The sequence below is a fragment of the Rasamsonia emersonii genome, assembly GCF_000968595.1.
Source record: "Rasamsonia emersonii CBS 393.64 chromosome Unknown ctg1118621760524, whole genome shotgun sequence".
Lineage (NCBI taxonomy): Eukaryota > Fungi > Ascomycota > Eurotiomycetes > Eurotiales > Trichocomaceae > Rasamsonia > Rasamsonia emersonii.
In genome coordinates, this window is record NW_013562936.1 from 1 (window position 1) to 17512 (window position 17512).

The 17512-nt window shown below is 52.1% G+C and overlaps 6 protein-coding genes across 6 annotated transcripts; 1 reads left to right on the top strand and 5 right to left on the bottom strand.

The window, feature by feature from the left end:
• T310_7276 (uncharacterized protein) lies at nt 1-1885 on the bottom strand (the record flags this gene model as incomplete). Its single annotated transcript, XM_013469912.1, has 1 exon — nt 1-1885. A coding segment is annotated over one exon (1885 nt), but the record flags the coding sequence as incomplete, so codon positions are not given.
• A 2216-nt stretch (nt 1886-4101) lies between these two features.
• T310_7277 (Ferredoxin--NADP(+) reductase) lies at nt 4102-5857 on the bottom strand (the record flags this gene model as incomplete). Its single annotated transcript, XM_013469913.1, has 3 exons — nt 4102-4992; nt 5035-5490; nt 5573-5857. 3 exons carry the CDS (start codon nt 5855-5857, stop codon nt 4102-4104), a joined length of 1632 nt encoding a protein of 543 aa, XP_013325367.1.
• Nucleotides 5858-6762: 905 nt separating this feature from the next.
• T310_7278 (Amino acid transporter) lies at nt 6763-8529 on the bottom strand (the record flags this gene model as incomplete). The annotated part of the gene is made up of 6 exons (XM_013469914.1): nt 6763-7251; nt 7328-7657; nt 7718-8115; nt 8170-8252; nt 8320-8362; nt 8472-8529. 6 exons carry the CDS (start codon nt 8527-8529, stop codon nt 6763-6765), a joined length of 1401 nt encoding a protein of 466 aa, XP_013325368.1.
• Nucleotides 8530-10404: 1875 nt separating this feature from the next.
• T310_7279 (uncharacterized protein) lies at nt 10405-11549 on the bottom strand (the record flags this gene model as incomplete). The annotated part of the gene is made up of 4 exons (XM_013469915.1): nt 10405-10882; nt 10942-11084; nt 11137-11326; nt 11422-11549. 4 exons carry the CDS (start codon nt 11547-11549, stop codon nt 10405-10407), a joined length of 939 nt encoding a protein of 312 aa, XP_013325369.1.
• A 388-nt stretch (nt 11550-11937) lies between these two features.
• On the top strand, nt 11938-13393 carry T310_7280 (uncharacterized protein; the record flags this gene model as incomplete). The annotated part of the gene is made up of 5 exons (XM_013469916.1): nt 11938-12089; nt 12188-12217; nt 12382-12635; nt 12695-12930; nt 12989-13393. 5 exons carry the CDS (start codon nt 11938-11940, stop codon nt 13391-13393), a joined length of 1077 nt encoding a protein of 358 aa, XP_013325370.1.
• Nucleotides 13394-14029: 636 nt separating this feature from the next.
• Nucleotides 14030-14317, bottom strand: T310_7281 (uncharacterized protein; the record flags this gene model as incomplete). Its single annotated transcript, XM_013469917.1, has 1 exon — nt 14030-14317. The coding sequence occupies one exon, from the start codon at nt 14315-14317 to the stop codon at nt 14030-14032; it is 288 nt and encodes a 95-aa protein (XP_013325371.1).
• Between the last annotated feature and the right edge of the window lie 3195 nt (nt 14318-17512).

The window sequence follows — 17512 nt, forward strand, 5'->3', positions numbered from 1 at the left end:
AGGGACTAGGGGTAGGGTCACGAATAAAAGACGAATCGTATACAAGAGACCGTCGCTTGCTCGCGTTAGCATCCCCAGCGGGCTCTTGCTGAACCCCAGACCTTGCGACAGATTGCGACTCCTTTGGCAACGAAGTGGGAGATACAGGCTCATCTGACAGTTGGTCTTGCGATCGCGTAGAACCGCGGGACAGCCCAAATTTCTTGCTAAATGACGGAACACTGAAATTTGGAAGCGGAGAAGGGCTCTTCAGATATGATGCATCTCCTATCAGGGACCGCGGCCGCGTCGGGACCTCGACATCCTTGACTTGACGGTCCGACTGCGTCTCTGAGTATGAGTACATAGATCGTCGATTCCGGCTAGATGCGGCAGGAGTCTTGCGGCGTGGTCGTGGGCCAGCAGACTGAGATTGGACAGGAGAAAGAGCAGGCGAAGGCCCCTGGGAACTGGAAACGGTAGGAGTGCTCCCAGAAAGGTGGGTTGTATATTCGTGAATCGTATCGGCATCCCTCTGAGTAGTAGAAGTCGATATAGACAGCGAGTCTGAGGAAGGCATCGACCGGCGGTTCATCGCCTTCGTCATCTGGCTATTCATCGAATTGGTCATCTCTTGGTGCGAATATTTTCTCTGAATCGATGAAGCAGGCGAACGTCTGGTGGGTGTCTGTACTGGCCCGGGAATGTGGCTCGAATCGTTGAGGCTCGATTTTCGTGAGCGCAGATCGTTCGCAACCATCAGAGGTCTGTTATATACTTGGGGAGCTTTGTCATCATCGTCGGATGCACTCTCTGGGACGTATTTCTTTCCTCCAAGCGACTCGATCTCTTTCCTCAAGGTAACCAGCCACGAATTCATCTCCTCGGGGTTCGTGAAGACCATGAAAAAGCTTCTCGTCGACCTTCGCGAATCAGCACTGTGAAATCCGAATCGGGACAGCAAGCCTCGTGGGCTGTCCATGGCGACACTGCCATCTTCATATGATGTTTGCGATATCTGCAAAACCCAGGGCTTCCCGGGAATTGCATCGCTGGCAAATGCTGCCGATGCCGGCCCCAGCCGCAACATCTTCTCAGGCAGTCGATCAAAACTCCCTTCGCCGGCGTATTGCAAGAGAAATCCCGAGGTCACAAGGATGAATATCTTCTTCGTCCACAGGGTCTTGCTGATGGAACCGGATATCTTCCTCTCATGCTTCCTCTTCTCTTTCTCCTCTTTTTTCTTCTTCGCAGCGCTCGTAGCTGCCGAAGCGTGGTTTTGCGAGCTGCCATCTTGCGTCTCTTCTACGGCATCGCTGTTTCTTCTCGCAGCCTGGATGCGCAGAATGGAATCTGCCGAAAGGGCCGGAGTCAAAAGACAAGCATGTTTGATTGACTGCGGATACGCCTGAAAAAGGGGCGGTGGAGTCCACGTGGAAGTGACCGGATGGAGCGGCTTCTGCTTGTCCTTCTTCGCTGGTGTCTTGGACTGATCCCCGGTGCTTCTGGTTTGTATCGTGGGCGACGCGACTACCGTAGGCGTGGTGACCCCAGTGCTGGTAGGGGAGAGGGGAGTCTCCGCTGCGGATGCACTCTCTGTTGCCGATCCCCGCCGCTCGCCCACCCCAGCAAGGTTGTTGTTTTGTCGCTTGGAGTCGCGAACTGATTTTTTGCGGGTAAAAAGGCTCCTCAAGTTGGTCTTGGAGGATTGACGCTTGGGATGCGGTGATTGAAGCGGGACTCGTTCAGCCGAACCATGGCCAGCATCGTTCGGTCGCGGGCGCTGAGGGCGAGGTTTCTGGAGAACAGGGGAATCGTGAACTGGTCGAGGAAGGTCTGTTCGTATGGGGGCAAGTGGTGGCCCTCGACGGGGAATCGCCGACCTGGGCGAGTGTTGAGCATCCATGACTGAAGCTGGAGGAAAAGATCTCGCAGGCTGAGAGGTGTTCGACCGTTCTATGACCAATCGCGAGTATCAGAGGTATATCTCGTTCATCCTTCCCCTTTAATGCCAGACGTTTGAGGATTGATGATCCGTGTCGCAGGAGTGAGCGCGATACTATGACACAACATCAAATCTTCATCCTGTTCAATTGTGCAAAGACTGCTGTGTAGATACTCTTCGGGCAAGCACCGGACGTAATTTCATGTGAGATGCGAAACGAGTTGTAAACTTTTGCGACAATTGCACCGGGGAGTTTTTCTTCAACAAACGTCATAGCAGATTTGGTCGGGCAGACGGTCCAGCTGCTAGTCGCGAATACGAGCCGCTAACTACACAGGAGCTTAGGAGATTTCCAAAGATGGTAACAAGATGAAGATTGTCAAAACTGTCATGCTTGACAGGGTAGCGAAACCTTGACAGACATGATACAGTACAGAATATGGCATTCAGGCATTATTATTAATCACGGGGGGAAATCAGAGCTTTTGAAAAACAAGAGCCTGCAACGGCCCGTGGGTACCTGGACGCGCAGACAATGCGTCCCACAGCTCGTCGAGCTTGGGCCAAGCCCTAGAACTTTGTTATAAAAAAGGAGCATAGCTGCACAGGGCCGGGAACGGCGAGGCGCGCTACCTGAGCCCTGGGCACAGGAGGTGGCATAGTTAAAGCTTACTCCGTAGCGGCCGAGTGAGGGCCCGAACCAATTACTACGGTCGATGCATGGATCATGGATGAAGTTCTCACGGCAGAATGGCGAGTGACATTGGCAATAGCGTCCGGAATCGTTGAGCTCTATTCCCGAGGAGAATAGTTATCACATTGGCGGGGTGGCGTTGATAATAATGGATTGACAAATCTTTTCTCATGCACAATTCCTGCATGACGGGCACATTGCAGGAATATGGGGTAAGCCACGTTTCGACTTGTCTCACCAACCCACCTGGAAGATGGCGACTGCTGGACCACCAGGGACAATGGCGACAGTCTCGATGGAGCAATTGCTCTGATTCTGCGCTGCACTGAGTCCGGATGTTGCTCTCGGGAGAGACTTGAGGCCTTGAATGAACGTCGCTTCCAAAATTCCGCGTTAGCACGATGTCTTCAACAAGCTAAAGCAGACTAAGCGTGACAGAAAACCGTACTCGGATGCCAGCTGCAGCCCAGTCGCAACTAACGCTCAAGTCCAACTAAGGAGCCCTTGCTGGCGAAGTCCATTGGGCCACTACTCTTAGCCCCAGGGGCAATCTGCGCCAGGCCCGGATCGTCGAAGTTTGATGCCCCCAGCAAATTGCCCAGTTTGGCTTGGCTGGCTGCTCAGGTAGGCGTGAAGGTGAAAAAAGCCCCAAAGGCCAAGACGCAACAGCTTCGACTCGGCCCACTGGGGCGGGTCTCCTCCGCAGCGCAGCAGAGATCGGCCCTCAGCTCAGGGCCAGCCGGCCAGGAGCTCCGGCCAGCCAGCGCGTTATCACAGTGATGGATGGTCGCGATCGTCGAGGCGGGTTGTCAGACACGGCAATGGTCTTCTGGCGCATCTCGTATTATTGCCTGTAGTGCAGCACAGCGCAGCACCCCATGCATGCACCGCAGCAAGGCACGGCACGGGATTGAGATTGAGCAAACAAAGAAGAGAAAGAAGCTCGACGCGACTACTCTGTAGAGCATGCGCCGCGAGAACTAACAGGCTAACAGGCTAACAGCGCGCCTGGGACGGTGTCATGGTAGGCGAAGGTTGCCGGGATCCCAGCGATGTGGAACGGGCGAGGCGAAGGATCGAAGCGAGCGGAACTGCCCTTCCGGCTGGGTGAGTCCGCACGAGGCGATTAGCCCGAATCCGCAGGTGCAACGCAGTGCTGTGCCACGCCAGGTCTCTGTCACTCTGTGCCAGGACGGAGTCTCCGTACTGTGTCCGTGGAGGACTCGTATCTCCCTAAATTTAAGATCTGGCTAGAATTATCACCCCGTCGTGGTACTCGTATATGGAGTTACCTCAGTACATACTCCGTACAGACCGGGGAATTACGGAGTAGTAGATCTTCTCTTCGGGGAGAAAGGTGAGCATAAATAGAGCGATGCTCCCAAGCTGGCTTCTCTGAAAACGCTTGCAATGAGTAATAATACATCGGGATAAATTCATGCAGAGTAGATTTTGCGTATATTCATCACACCCTGTCTATACATCACCGTACAACTGCTAGCATCTCTTCGACACGCCCAAATTTCTCCCGGATCTTCCCCCTTTGCTTCCCTCTCTCCTGCTCGACGGCGTTGATCTTCTCCCAGTCCTGCCAGGTCGTTGGGATGAGCCCTCTGCGTTCCGCCTCTGGGCGCACTCCCTCCCACCCCAGACCAGTACTGCCCCCTGAGGCGGAGTTGAGGAAGGAGATGCTACTCCCGGCGCTGCTCTTCTGCGCCTCCCAGTCGGCCGCGATGGAGTCTGCCGTGGCAAATGCGTCCATCATGGTCGAGGCGATCACTCCCGTCGGTCCGCGCTTGACCCAGCCCGCGCAGTAGAGACCCGGTAAGTGAGAGATGTGAGCGTGATCCAACGGGGTGGTGCTGTCTTCGGCTGCGGCCGCAGAACTGGTCACCCGCCCGAATCCGTCATGAGGGATGATGCCGCGACGCGTATCGAACTGGATGCCAAGGTCCTCGAATCCCGGTAGAGGTAGGGACTTGTATCCGATGCTGCGGAAGAAGATGTTGCAGGGGATAGTCACCTCAGCGGGCTCCCCGCTGGAGAGCAAACGCTGCTTGACTGTGGCATTCGGGGAGAAGGGATCAGAGGGATCCAGGTCGTTGCGGGTAAATTTCACATGGGACAGTCGGAAGGGGAACTTGGGCGACCAATGCAACGAGTGGGGAGACAGTAGAAACTCCAGGGACCACGACTTCGTTGCCGCTTCAGGACTGGTGTCAGAGCCTTTGGCAAGCAGCTGGGTCAGACGCTTCTGCGCCCGGGGAAGGGAAGCAATGATGGACTCTGGGGGTAGCAGGTCCTGCGGAATGGGGTCGAATGAAACGGACGGGAGTTGAAGCAGTTCCCGAACCTCTTTAATGGTGAAGGCAGCCTAGAAAAAAGACAGACATGAGCATTCGTACTCGGTACACACTCTGCTTTGCTCTATCTCTACCTGCATCGGTCCGCGGCGGCCAACAACCCGAACGCGCTTGATCCTGCTCTTAGCCAGCTCTTCTAAAGCATACTCTGCAATATCTGTCTTGCGTAGGACGTCGACATCGGATAGCAAAATGCGAGCCACATCGAGAGCCACATTGCCCTGGCCCACGATGACGGCGTTCTCACCCGCCGTCAGATCCGGAGCCAGATCACGGTACTCCGGTAGTCCATTATACCATCCGACAAACGCCCTGGCCGACAGGACGTTCTTCGCGGCATCCTCGCCCGGGATCCCGAGCTCCCGATCCTTGGAAGCCCCGTAGGCGAAGAGAATGGCGTCGTAATGCGGCTTGAGCACCTGAAAGGGGAGCTGGGCGCCGACAGCGACATTGCCGATGAAATTGAAACGGGGAGACGTAGCGACCTCTGTGAATTTCTCCTCACAGTTCTATTTGTCCAATCAACCAACCAGCCAGTCAGTCATTCATGTCGAGCCAGCAAGCAGTATTGATGATTGGGGATTCTCTCACCTTGACCTCTGGGTGGTCGGGAGCGACACCATATCGCACCAGGCCGAATGGCACCGGCAGCTGCTCGTACATGTCGACGACAGCATCGTCGACCTTGGAGAGAAGCCGGGACGCGGCATAGAAGCCTGCCGGTCCTGAACCGACGACTGCAACACGGAACGGACGGTCATGCCGGACGACAGTGCTGTTGTGTCTCTTCAGGCCTTTCGGCCTCTCCCAGGGGAGAGTTCTCGACAATCGAAAGCCCTGGCGCGCGCATCGCGCACAGAGATAAGGGAGGGACATGTTTATTTCTTCACCGACTTAAGTATTTCTTCATGACGCAGTTGCTCAGAGTTCCGCGGAAAGCACTTGGGCACGTGCGCTTATCTTATCACTGGAATGCACTAACCATTTCAAGAAACTCGTTATGGTTTCTAGACTTCAGGAAATCAACTTCACCTGGAGTATAGCCTTCTTATTACAGATACACTGTAAACTATTACATGTCTCTATATCAACCTAATACTTATCCCTTAACCATCATCATCATTTTCAGTCGAGTCAAGCCTTCCAATCCCTTGCTAGGAGTTCTATCTATCTAGGCTTGTAGTTCTTCAAGTCTGTGACCAGTCAAAAAAAAAACCAGATCAGCATTCAGCTTTAGACAAAGAGAGAGAGAGGGGGGTACAAAGAGAGTGAGGTCTGCGAAGAAGAATCCAATTCGTAATCCTGTAGTTAGGCAGTGATTCTGACCATGATAGCCTGGGAAAACCCGCCAGAAATTATTAGAATGGCAGTGCCTGGGTATATTATATTTGTATGTAGGTCCATATACCGTACATATTTATTACATGGCAAAAAAAAAGGGCAAAAAATGAAAAAAGAGAAAAAAAAAACTAACTCCACCCATTCCCATTTTTTTTCCCAATTATAGATAGATAAACAGATAGATAGGCAGCTGCTCCGCGATCTATGCAGCTATATATGCAGCCCCTTGAAACAAACCGGACAGACCATGATCATCCCCGCACCGTATCCAACATGAGTAGTACCAAAAAAAAAACATAAAAAGGAAAAAAGTAAAAACAAGCTCTATATGTGTCCCTGCTCAGTGTTGAGCAGTCTTTGTGATGACTTTCTTCTCTCTCTCTCTCTCTTCTTTTTTTCTTTCCAGCACAGCTGGAATGAGTCAGATCCTGATCAACGACTCACTGAGGGTCGATTTCGATAACCGGCCCCGTGTAGACTTTCCTCGCTCGAACAAAATAGTAAACGACACTGATAATCACCACGCTGGAGTAGCCCACTGAGCTGTAGTTCATCGACTCTACCGTCACTACTCTCTTAGTGGGCCAGAAACTGAAAAAGATGGCAATGATGAGGTAGATGACCGCGATCGAGTTGACGATAATCCCAAAAATCCCCGGAATCCGGAACGGGCCCCAGGTGAGGGTTGCCCCCGGGGTGTTGACGAGTTGTGAGCCCGCCGAATCGGATCGGATGAGGATTTGATTGGTACAGCGGCGCCAGAGAAGTAGCGAGCAACAGATCAAGTAGGACGAATAGAGTCCGGCGACCGACAGCGAGATAACGTCGTTGAATGCCACTGAGGATCCGAGGTTGATCAGGGCGAGCAGGCAGGCGATCGTTGTGGTGGTTGCAATTGACCATACCGGGATTGACGTTCGAGGGTCAAGCTGCGACCGTTAGGATTGTCCAAACATCAACGTGGTTGTGACGTGAAGCAGGGGTATAAGCAGGGGTATAACATACGCGGCTCAGTATCTTCCATCCGGGGATACCACGATCACGGCTAAAGGACCAGATCATGCGAGACGCGGATGCCATTCCACCGACGGTTGCACAGAGCCCAAGGATGGTAATTATCGACGCCATCACGGTAGAACCCGCCACGGATTCCGTTGCTTCCAAGAAAATCTCCATAAAAGGGTACCCCGTTGGGGATTTTAAGGCTTTCTCAACGTTGCCGAGAGAGAACAAGACCGTAAGGATCATGCCGAGTCCAAGCGACCCGTTTATCACGATAGTTGTAATGATGGATGTCGGGACAACCCTGGATGCGTTTTGGATTTCTTCCGACATCTATCAACACAATGCTTGTTAGCAACCATGTGTGGGGTCTTCAGGGACAAAAAGGCCTACATGAACTGCTGCGTCCGCCCCCGAAAAGGCAAAGACATTGCCAACGATACCAACGAAGAATGAAAGGGTTTGCGTTTGATAGTCACCCTCGTTCAGCCAGCTGTTGAATACGGCCGAAGGGGGGCTATGCTCGGCCAGATATGCGAGCGGGATCAGGATGGCGAAGAAGCCCAGAATATGAAGAACTAGGATTAAGCCCTCGAACTTGGGCAAGAGACCGCTGCTTATAACGTTGATGAATACGGTAAAGGCAATGATGGCCCAGTAGAGCAAAGTCCCGTGCCATGGTTGCATATTGTAGCCCGGGTGGGTTAGCTTAATCAAACCCTGGATCAAGGTCGCAGACAGATAGCTAGCGGAAGAAAGACTCGCTTGCCAACCGGCAACAGTGGCCCAGCCTGGAAGAAGGAGTCAGAGGAGGAACGATCCCGCATTGCCAGTACAGATATTACCGGTGATATAGCTGAGGAATTTGTAAGCTGAAGAAGGAGCCAGCATTGAGACCCAGTGGTACTGGCCGCCAGAGGTGGGAGCCCTTGGATATTGTCAGTGAGAACAGAACTTTCTCGCAAGGAGTGTCGTACTATATGTACAGCACATACATGGAAGCCAATTCAGCTATGGTCACGAACGTTGCGAAGGTGCCTGCCCAGACTAGGAGATAGCTGTAGAAAACACCACTGGGACCTCCACTTGATGGCAGTCAGTCGATGAAGGAGGAGGAGAATCTAATCGTCAACCGCAATTGACGTACTTTGCAAAAGGCTCCATAAAAGTCCTGGATCCGAATTAGCTCTGGCGACTGTTGACATGACAGAACGAATGAATGAATGAACGGACGACGTACACCAGCGATCCCTCCCATGTGATCAAAATCGTGCAGCTGAAGCCCAGGATGGACATGAACCCGAAGTTTCGCTAGAAGGAATGATGGTGAGCTTGGAGCTGCATGGAACCCCATGGTCGCATGCCCAAAAATAAAAGACAACGGACCTTCAGCACTGCCTTTTTGCCCAAACGGGCCAGGTATTCTCGATCAAGATCGTCCAGAGTCTGCCTCCGATTGATTTCCTCGTAGGCGGAAGGCCCCATGGCCTTCAGCTCTTGACCTTCCATTGCGGTGGTATGATAGTCGAACCGAGACTGATACAATCACGCCAGTCTGTCAAGAGAGGAAGAAAGATTAAAAAAAAAAGTAAATTAACACTGCGAGACAAACTCGCAGCTAAAGACGCCCGAGAACAAGGAAGTAACGCGGACGTGATGACTCCAAAGAGGTCTAAGTGTAGTAGGAGCTTGTAGAGAAAGCTGATGCAGCAAGAGAAGGCATGAAGAAAGAAAGAATAGTGAAGAGTCGAGACTGGGCGTGTTTGCTAGATGGCCATGTAATAGCGCATCCAGCCATGTTGTACTTGGTAGCTATTGTTAGCTGTTGGTGTCCATGCTTGGGCAAGAGGGACTGCTGATCCGGAGGGTTAGGCCACCTCTGTCTGTTTGTAACGTACGAGAGGGGTTTCCACGCCCACCATTCTTTCGTCTTTCGAGAAGCCAGCACATTGTTCTGCGAGGGTAACGTTCTGCTCCACTGTTAGCAAAATACGAGTTTTGCCAAGCTTGAAAAAGCGATCTGGCGTACGTTTAAAATCAGTAATTCAGAGACCACTCATCGAGAGCGAGTCGGTGAATGCTGAAGAATTCGGGAACCGTTGCGGTACGGATACCCCGTACTGTACGGAGTACAGCGTAACTGTATGTATCGGTAATGACGATCCGGAGGCGAAGGATGCGCCGTCGAGCTTTAGGGCTTAAGCGCGAGTGGCGCTTAGGGCGGCCATTCCAGAAAGGCCCGCAAGGACGAAGGATCGACGGTGGCTTGTTACAAACTTACAACTTAGTACTTACTAGGCGTGACCAGCCACTGATATCGCTATCGCCGATCATAGAGTGCCTTGGACCTCTTATCGCGCAAGACTTGAAGACACCCCGTCTTGGACTTGGCCTGATGGACGGGTCCACCAGTCATTCTTTGCTGTTGGCTAGTTGCAAGTGTACAATTCATCTCGGTTAATTGCACGTTTATCGATCCTCGATCCTTGTCTCGCATGAGGGAATAACAGGTCGCTATCGTGCTGATCAGACTTTAGACTCATAACCTTCCTGGCTTAGTTCAATACCTGTAGCTAATTCTAGGTATTTCATGCCCCCAGCCCAGCCAAGCCCAGCCCCCAATCGTGATTCGGCAAAAAAAGAAATTCCTCGGCTATAATTAACTCGATAACGAGAAGTATCGCAAATTCTTTCATCTAGTGCAATTCTAGATAGGGAATTTTTTTTGTAGTTAAAGTTAAAACCCGAAAATAGAATGAGAAAAGAAAAATATCGCTCATGAATAGACCCATATTATCTAATATGTCTACCTAACTTAATCTACACGAGGTATTTGTCATAATAGAACCTACAGCTGGGAAGCTTCTTATAGCTCGGGACGAAGTCCGAGTATTCTTTTTTTAGATAACCACCCCTCTTACACCCACCCTCCCTCCTCAACCCTCCCGAAATGCCCCTTGTCAAGACTCCTGCTCGTATATGTATATAATAAATATTAGGAAATTACGTAGAAGATATCGGGGTATGTATTGCTGTAGAATAATGCCAAAGAAAAAAAAAGAACCGAGCACCAAATGAATCTAAACTCTCACGGACTCCTCGCCCGGCGAGGCTGGCTGTCCTGGGTATTCTGCCACAGACCACGTTTTAGTTTCTCGAATTATTCTCGCATAACTCGATTGACTGCTGACCTCCCAATCTTTGTCTTTCCCGCCTGCTGTGACGGTCGTTTCCAGTCGCTGAGGGACCGATATCAGTTCGTGGATGGTGCCGCCGCCGCGGTGACTGGCTTGCGGAGACTTGTGCGAATTGAGCCCGCGCGGGGTGCCATAGCCATAGCCATATTTCCTGGTCGTTCCCGGTATGTCATACAGCCGCATTCCGCTCGACTGGAGACTTTCGAGGAAGGGCTTGAATTGCGGCAGGCAGGTGCCGACGATGCTGAGACATTGCACCACTTCCGAGCACACGACATTCTGCCAGCTCTCGAGCAGCGACTGTCCGGTATGGGCGGCGTGGTTCAAGTAGGCGAGCTGGATAATAACAGCCACCACGACACTGGAGACCGTTAGAGTGACAAGTCCCCCAAAAAAAAAGGTCGGGTTCAGAACCCATACATTATTCGACCAGCGAAACATGATACGATCCCAATCTTCTTCCCCAGGGTTGTGCGAAGCGGGGACACAATGACCACCGGATGGATGATAAGCACCGCTTCAGTCAGGATATTGACCACGCCGAAGAAGTTCCACCACGCCACCTAGGTCGGTCAGAAGGCATTCCGTATTGTCTGGCGATGTGGCGACACCTACGCGATTGAAGCAGGTATTGTGGATGTAGTCCCACGGCTTTGGGAGGTGGCACTGAAACGCCACGGCGAATTCCGACACGACACCCCAGACGCCGACGAAAATACACAAGCCCGTGGTGAGGTTTAGGTCGATAGTATCCAGGGTCAGTCCTCTCACAAAGAGCAGGGCGGCCACCTTGGACAAGCACAGGCTGGCAATGAAGAGAAGAGATGACGCGTATTCAGCCTGGACCAGAGACAAGGTCAGAAGACGGGGCTTCTTCTGATGCACGCGATCCAAGCTCACTCACATGCAGCATGCGCAGGATCTCGCTGGTGCTCAAAGCATCTTGAGGAACTTCGAATTGGCGGGTGATTCCTAACGACGTGGAGATGGACTGGGCGATTGCGAAGACCTGCAAGACCGTCGGCCATGTCGAATTAGTTCCAGGAAATCTGATGTCGTTTGAGAAGGATTTTATGAAGGCAGCGTACAAGAGCAAGGCAGAGGATGTAATCATCGCGGGTCAGTTTTCGGACGAAGAAATACTTGGTGCCCAGTCTCATCAGCACGGCGAGAACGGCAGTAACCAGGAGAAACCAGTTGACAACATTGGCAGCGGCCGTCGCACCATTGACATGGCGGCCCATGGTCGTTCACATGTGTAGAAAACACAACAGCCCTAGATGCTGCATGAACAAGCAACGAGATGGATGCCGGAAGAAGATATGAGTATACAGGTACGGAGGAAAAAAGAAATCCAACGATCACAAACAACTCACCTCGAGCACGGTAGACCAATGCATGCTCTGGCTTGCCCCCATGCACGGAGGGGCTAGGCTGCTCGACCTCGTGGCTGCTCGAGCCGGCCTCGGTCGATCTGCCGCATTGTCCTGGGCTGTACTGAGCGGTACTGTATTGTATGGTATTGGTAACGGCTATAACGTATTGGAGGATCACCAGCGCCTTACTCCGTAGGTACCTAACCTAAGTACCCTTGCGTCAATGTAACCAAGACTGTCGCGGCGTGCCGTGCCCTTGTGACGTACAGTACATCTACCGACCAGGGTAGGGAGCAGCAGACCGAATTTTCTCAAGAAACGTGCGCTTGGCTTGGCCCCACCACGAGGTGATGCCGCTGGATGGACCAGAGCCAGCCGCTGGGTTTGCTGGGGGCAAAGATGGTCATAACATTGAATTACTCGCATGCAAAACGGCCGTCCGGCGCCATTTGCCTTCATGATTGATGTACATACCTTCGTACAGCAATGTGCAAGTTTTCTATCGGCTCATGATGAATTCCAGAGACGAACAGAAGTATTCCCTCCTCCGGGATTCTGACGCTGCAGAGTCTGCCGGCGACCTCCCCGAGGGAGTTACGCACTCCCGACGGGGATCCAAAGGATGGCTGTGGTGGACAGGCCTGCTGGCGTCATTGGCAGCGAATGTGATTCTGGCAGCCTTGTACATTGGGACGATATGGAACAGAAACCAGCATCCCCAAGGGATTTCGAAATATGGTCTGTCGTTTCCTCTCCAGGTTGTACGTAGCTTTGTGTTAATAATTCCGGGGATACAGCTGGCTTGGCCTACGACAAGCCCACCGTCTACGACTGGATGTCGGACTACGGCCCTCACAACAAAAACCAGACCCTGCAGGACGAGCTCTGGGAATCATTGCGCATCAGCCCTGGGGTAGTCGCTCTGTCGGATGACTTTGCGCGATCCAAAGGGCTGCATCTCTCCCAGAGATTCCCATGGGATGAGAACTATGGGATCTACTTCATCAGCGGCTACCACAAGCTGCACTGTCTGGTTTGTTTGACCACACACCCTTTTCTGAGTCGACGGAAAAACTTACACAACATTGCAGAAGAAGATCCGTCGCTGGATCGTAACCACCGAGCGTGGCACTCACAAGATTGACAACATCAACCATATTCTCCACTGCTTAGATATCCTGCGCCAGGATGTCCTCTGCGAGGCAGATGACCTGCCGCTGTACACCACCCTGGGCCCCAGCAAGGACACCGGGGTGGATGAGGTGCATTACTGCCGCGACTGGAACAAGCTTGAGGAGTGGGCGATCGCCAACTCTGCCTGTTTCGGCTACGTCAACGAAACCCACGACGAGAGCGGCGGGATCAAGTACTACAAATACTGTCCCAAGGGCTCGCCCTTTGCGCCGGCGATGCGGAAGTACTTTGGCCTCCCGGACGATTATTATGAGGAGCCGGTTGAGCAGGTGCCGCCGTATACCAGTCCCGATGCCAATTGATCTGAAGAGCTGTCCTTCGTTGTTTTCTTTCTCGTGTCAATATTGTTTCATAGATTGATATTATTGCTGAGAGTAAATACCACTTTGTATATAGTCTTTACAAACGGATTGTAGGAACGAGTGCTAGGTACCATCACCTCCTGAACATCAACGTATGTACTGTAGACTACATGTATCTATATGAAGATGTTTATCTAGAGAAAAAAATTCTACAACACATAATCTAATCTACCTCAACAATGGCAAGCATGCTATAACGGCAACGACAGTCCAGCGTCTAGTTCAAAAAAGAAAAAACGATAGTCTCTAATTCATTGTTTAGTAACAAAGAAAGTCCCCCTCCTTCATATATACATATATACCAGTACCAGACCAGAAAGTGAGAGAGAGACGGACAGACAGATAGACAGACAAATTGATCAGTCAGTCCATGGTTCGACCAACAACCAGCCAGTGGATTCCTGCTTCAATCGATCGTCTCGTGTTCTTATTGTGAAACTGTATTTTCTTCTCGTCAACGGCTGTCTCTCCCACACAGGATATATAGTAAAATGATCATAATTGGTGAAAAATAATGACTGACATTCTATCCAAGGTCAACAGCAGTACTAACAAGCAGGTCGATGACCCTCTCATTTAAAAGATCTCTCCATAAGGAAAGCAGTGGACGTTGTTTTCCTTGTTCTCGATATCACACTTGCCGGCAAACTCAGCATCTCTCGGGCCCTTGAAGTTGGGAGGCAGAGGCTTCTTCACAGCGTCCTCGACAACGTCCGCGAGCGGGGTGGGATGGTGCACCTCAGCGGCCAAAGAAGTGGTGGTGGGTTCCGGTTCCGGGTCCGGAAAGTTGATCACGATGGGGGATGCGATGACGCTGGTTGCAAGCCCCAGGAGGATGAAGGTGAGGGAGCGTGTCAGCTGCATGATGGAAAGGCAGGTAGCAGGAGAGAGAGGAGGGGGGTTCGTAAGAAAAAAAGGAATGACTATTGCTGTCCTTTCTAGAATATGAGTGCTATACTCCGTTGGAGAGAGTTACTTTTAACAGGTCTCTTGGTCGGCCCAAGCCTTTAAGTACTGTACATGCACGTGTACATGCGTGGGTAGCTGACTATAACCTGACTCGGGGATGCGGCCGTTGGCGCCATCATCATTGGCGTCTTTGGTGCAAAAGCCAATTGATGTCAGGGAATCAATCCCTTGTGGTAAGGTTGCTACCTACGGAGTAATTTTACTGGTTTTGCCGCGGGTCAAAAGGTAAAACAAAAAAACGTGGCGATCCCAATGGATCCTGACAGGTTCGAGTGCCGATTGCAGCAAATCCGTGGTTACATCGTTTCTGTATCGCACGGTAATCTCTATCTGGCGGCCTGGGGAACCAAAACTTGCCAGAGGAAGACCTACCTATCGAGACGGAATATAGGTCGGGCCATGCCGCCATTGCTGCTGTGATCAGCACTTTATTCTCCTACGGGGCTGGGGGCTGGATTGATGCCGCAAGTGCGTCGGCGACAGATGCAATTCTATTTCAGTGCTGACCTATCCGATAGATCGATAGGAGTGGCTTTCCCAGGCCCGACCTGATCTGCAGCTTCGTATGGACAAAGTCTATTTACCGTAACCGCCCCTAGATGAGGGCATGGGCGTCCCCAGTTCTGGTTTTCGTAGAGATCGTCAATGACCGGGGTTGTTGTTCGAGACGATACTCACTACTACTGGAGCCGAGTGTTTCGGCTTGTCATCTTGCTGATGAGAAGAAGCAAAATCTCTGTCTACCATGATCAGGGGGGATGCACGTCACCAAAGGATTCAGGGAGAAGATTACATACATTAGGTACCTAGACTGATGTCTATACGCGTTCTCGATCCTTCGCAGATCGATATTCGGCCTCGAACGGCCGATTGGCTCGTCCGGTTGTTAGTTCCGTTTCGTTGGTTCCGGCCCCCAAAACCATAACACCAAAATAACTTTTTCTCCACAGAACTAAATTCAATAGGGTTAAGATCTAGGATACTACTGCCTTAGGCCATTCCTTCGCGATCTGTGCCACACGGACACTAGCGTTATCTTATAGAATCATGCAAGGCTCCCTATACGGAGTATAGAAAGTAGGTATTCTTACTGAGGTAAGGAGCGGATCGGACTCTCCTGTGCTGACTGCACCCTATTACTATCTGCCTGGCTAGAACTGCAAGGTCTCAGCATCATATGATCCCCGTGAATGCCATCGAAGCGCTGGGGTAAATTGAATCCTCCCCACCTGGTCTCGGCCGGCGCCTAAGCTTTCTCGTGGCTGGTAGCGTTCCAAGGTTGGTGGGAAGCTTGGCGGCCTGACTCGTGACCGTTTCGCTGCTGTAACAGGGTTACGTGACGGACCGTATTACGGCGGTAAGATTAAACTCGGAGTACTCCGCACTCGGACTCCTTCCGACTGCTTGCTCCATTCGGCAGGCAGCGCGAAGAGGAATGGCCGGCGCGTAACCTCGCAATCACGTGGGGCGCGGGGATTGGCGGCCGGCCAGCTGATCGACATGCTGCATCACGGCAGTTGCGTGATGGCCCCGGCCAGAGCGACATTTCACCGTTAGCTCTTCGCCTGCATGCGCCAATCGCCTTCTCGAACGGTTCCAAGGGATCCTTGCTGTAATGCATCGGTGTTGTGGCTTTGCTGAACGGGGTTGTCATGCACTGTATAGGGAAAGCAATCTGAAGGCTGCAGGAAGGGCAGGTAAGCGCCCAGCTAGCTACCTAAACTACCCCGTTCCTCGCCAGAGTGACCATTCAGGCTCGTCGTCATGCGTTGCTATTCAACGTCTTCACCTTCACGATTCTGTCTCCCCTAGAGATCTATATCCTTACTCGTTGCCATGCTCTCAAGGTCGAAATAGCCCCCGCTGATGACTTCCCGCTGCGGAGCTCACTGTGGCCCCGTTGGAAGCCTTCGAGAACCCGTACCAGGGCATCCTTCGCCTCTTCTGCCCGATCCTGAACGACGATCGCCAGTCTGACCGCCAGCACTCAAGGCCAACTCGCGCAGCATCACGATGAGCAGCCCGCCAGCGTCTGGGTCAAAGTCGTGGACATTGATGCCAACAACAAGATCGCGGGTGGGACCCGCTGGATCTTTTATCAGCAGAATCCGTTTGCCCTTTTGAGGCCGTTTGGTACCCCGAAGGACCGGGAGAGAATTCGCGACCAAGGCATTGCACCAGTTCTTCGCTCCCAGAGCTACTCTGTTCCAGAGGCCACACGACTGTCTGTGTCCCTGTTCAGTCCCGACCACGGGAACGGAGAAGCGGGTTGCTGTCGAGCAATGATTTGACCTCAGTGCGGCGTGTTCTTAGTCCCTAACATAGCCTTTACCCTGCCCGATTATCGTCGCAAAGGCGTGGGTGATCTCTTCATGAAATGGGGGATTGAAAAGCTGAGGCCCCGGGTGTGGCATCCCACTCTATGAGAAACTGCCAACCTGGCAGCTATCAATCATACTAGGGGTTCACTAGATAACCTAAGTTTTCTTTTGTGCCCCAGTTTGGTTGACAGAAACACGTCTTCCTCCGAACCTCTGACATCTCGCTCATCCCACAGCCTGGCGAGCATCTGTCGAAAGAAGATCAAGCCGTGTGGGACAAGTACGAGAAGCTGGCTTTACGGTGCATATTGATGCACATGTGGAGACCGAAAAAAGGCAAGGATGTCGAAGTGTCGGTGAAGCCGGGAACCAGCAATGTCGAATGAAGGGGAATGTTCTGCAGATACGCGTAAGGAGTCATATTTTTGCAGCTACATATACAAGTGACCACAGCACAGCGCAGCGCAGCACCAATGGGCATGGTCCACTCGAACAGCCGAAATCCCTGGAGTCGAGTCACTGGCGCCGGTCTGGATAGAAAAGAATAGCGGGACAATCTTTTTTAACCTTATGCCCATACAATCCCCGAAGGGATGTCTTATCCGCCAGGCCATAGAAGCCAATTCAGGCGGTTGAGGGTCATAGGCTTAGTAAATTCTAGCCAGCCGCCAAGAGGCTAGTGCCGTGATGCCCGCTGTCAAGATATCACATCCATGGATGATCTGGGCGGAGAGCCCCAGCGACCTTCCCGTTGCCGGGCCAACAATCG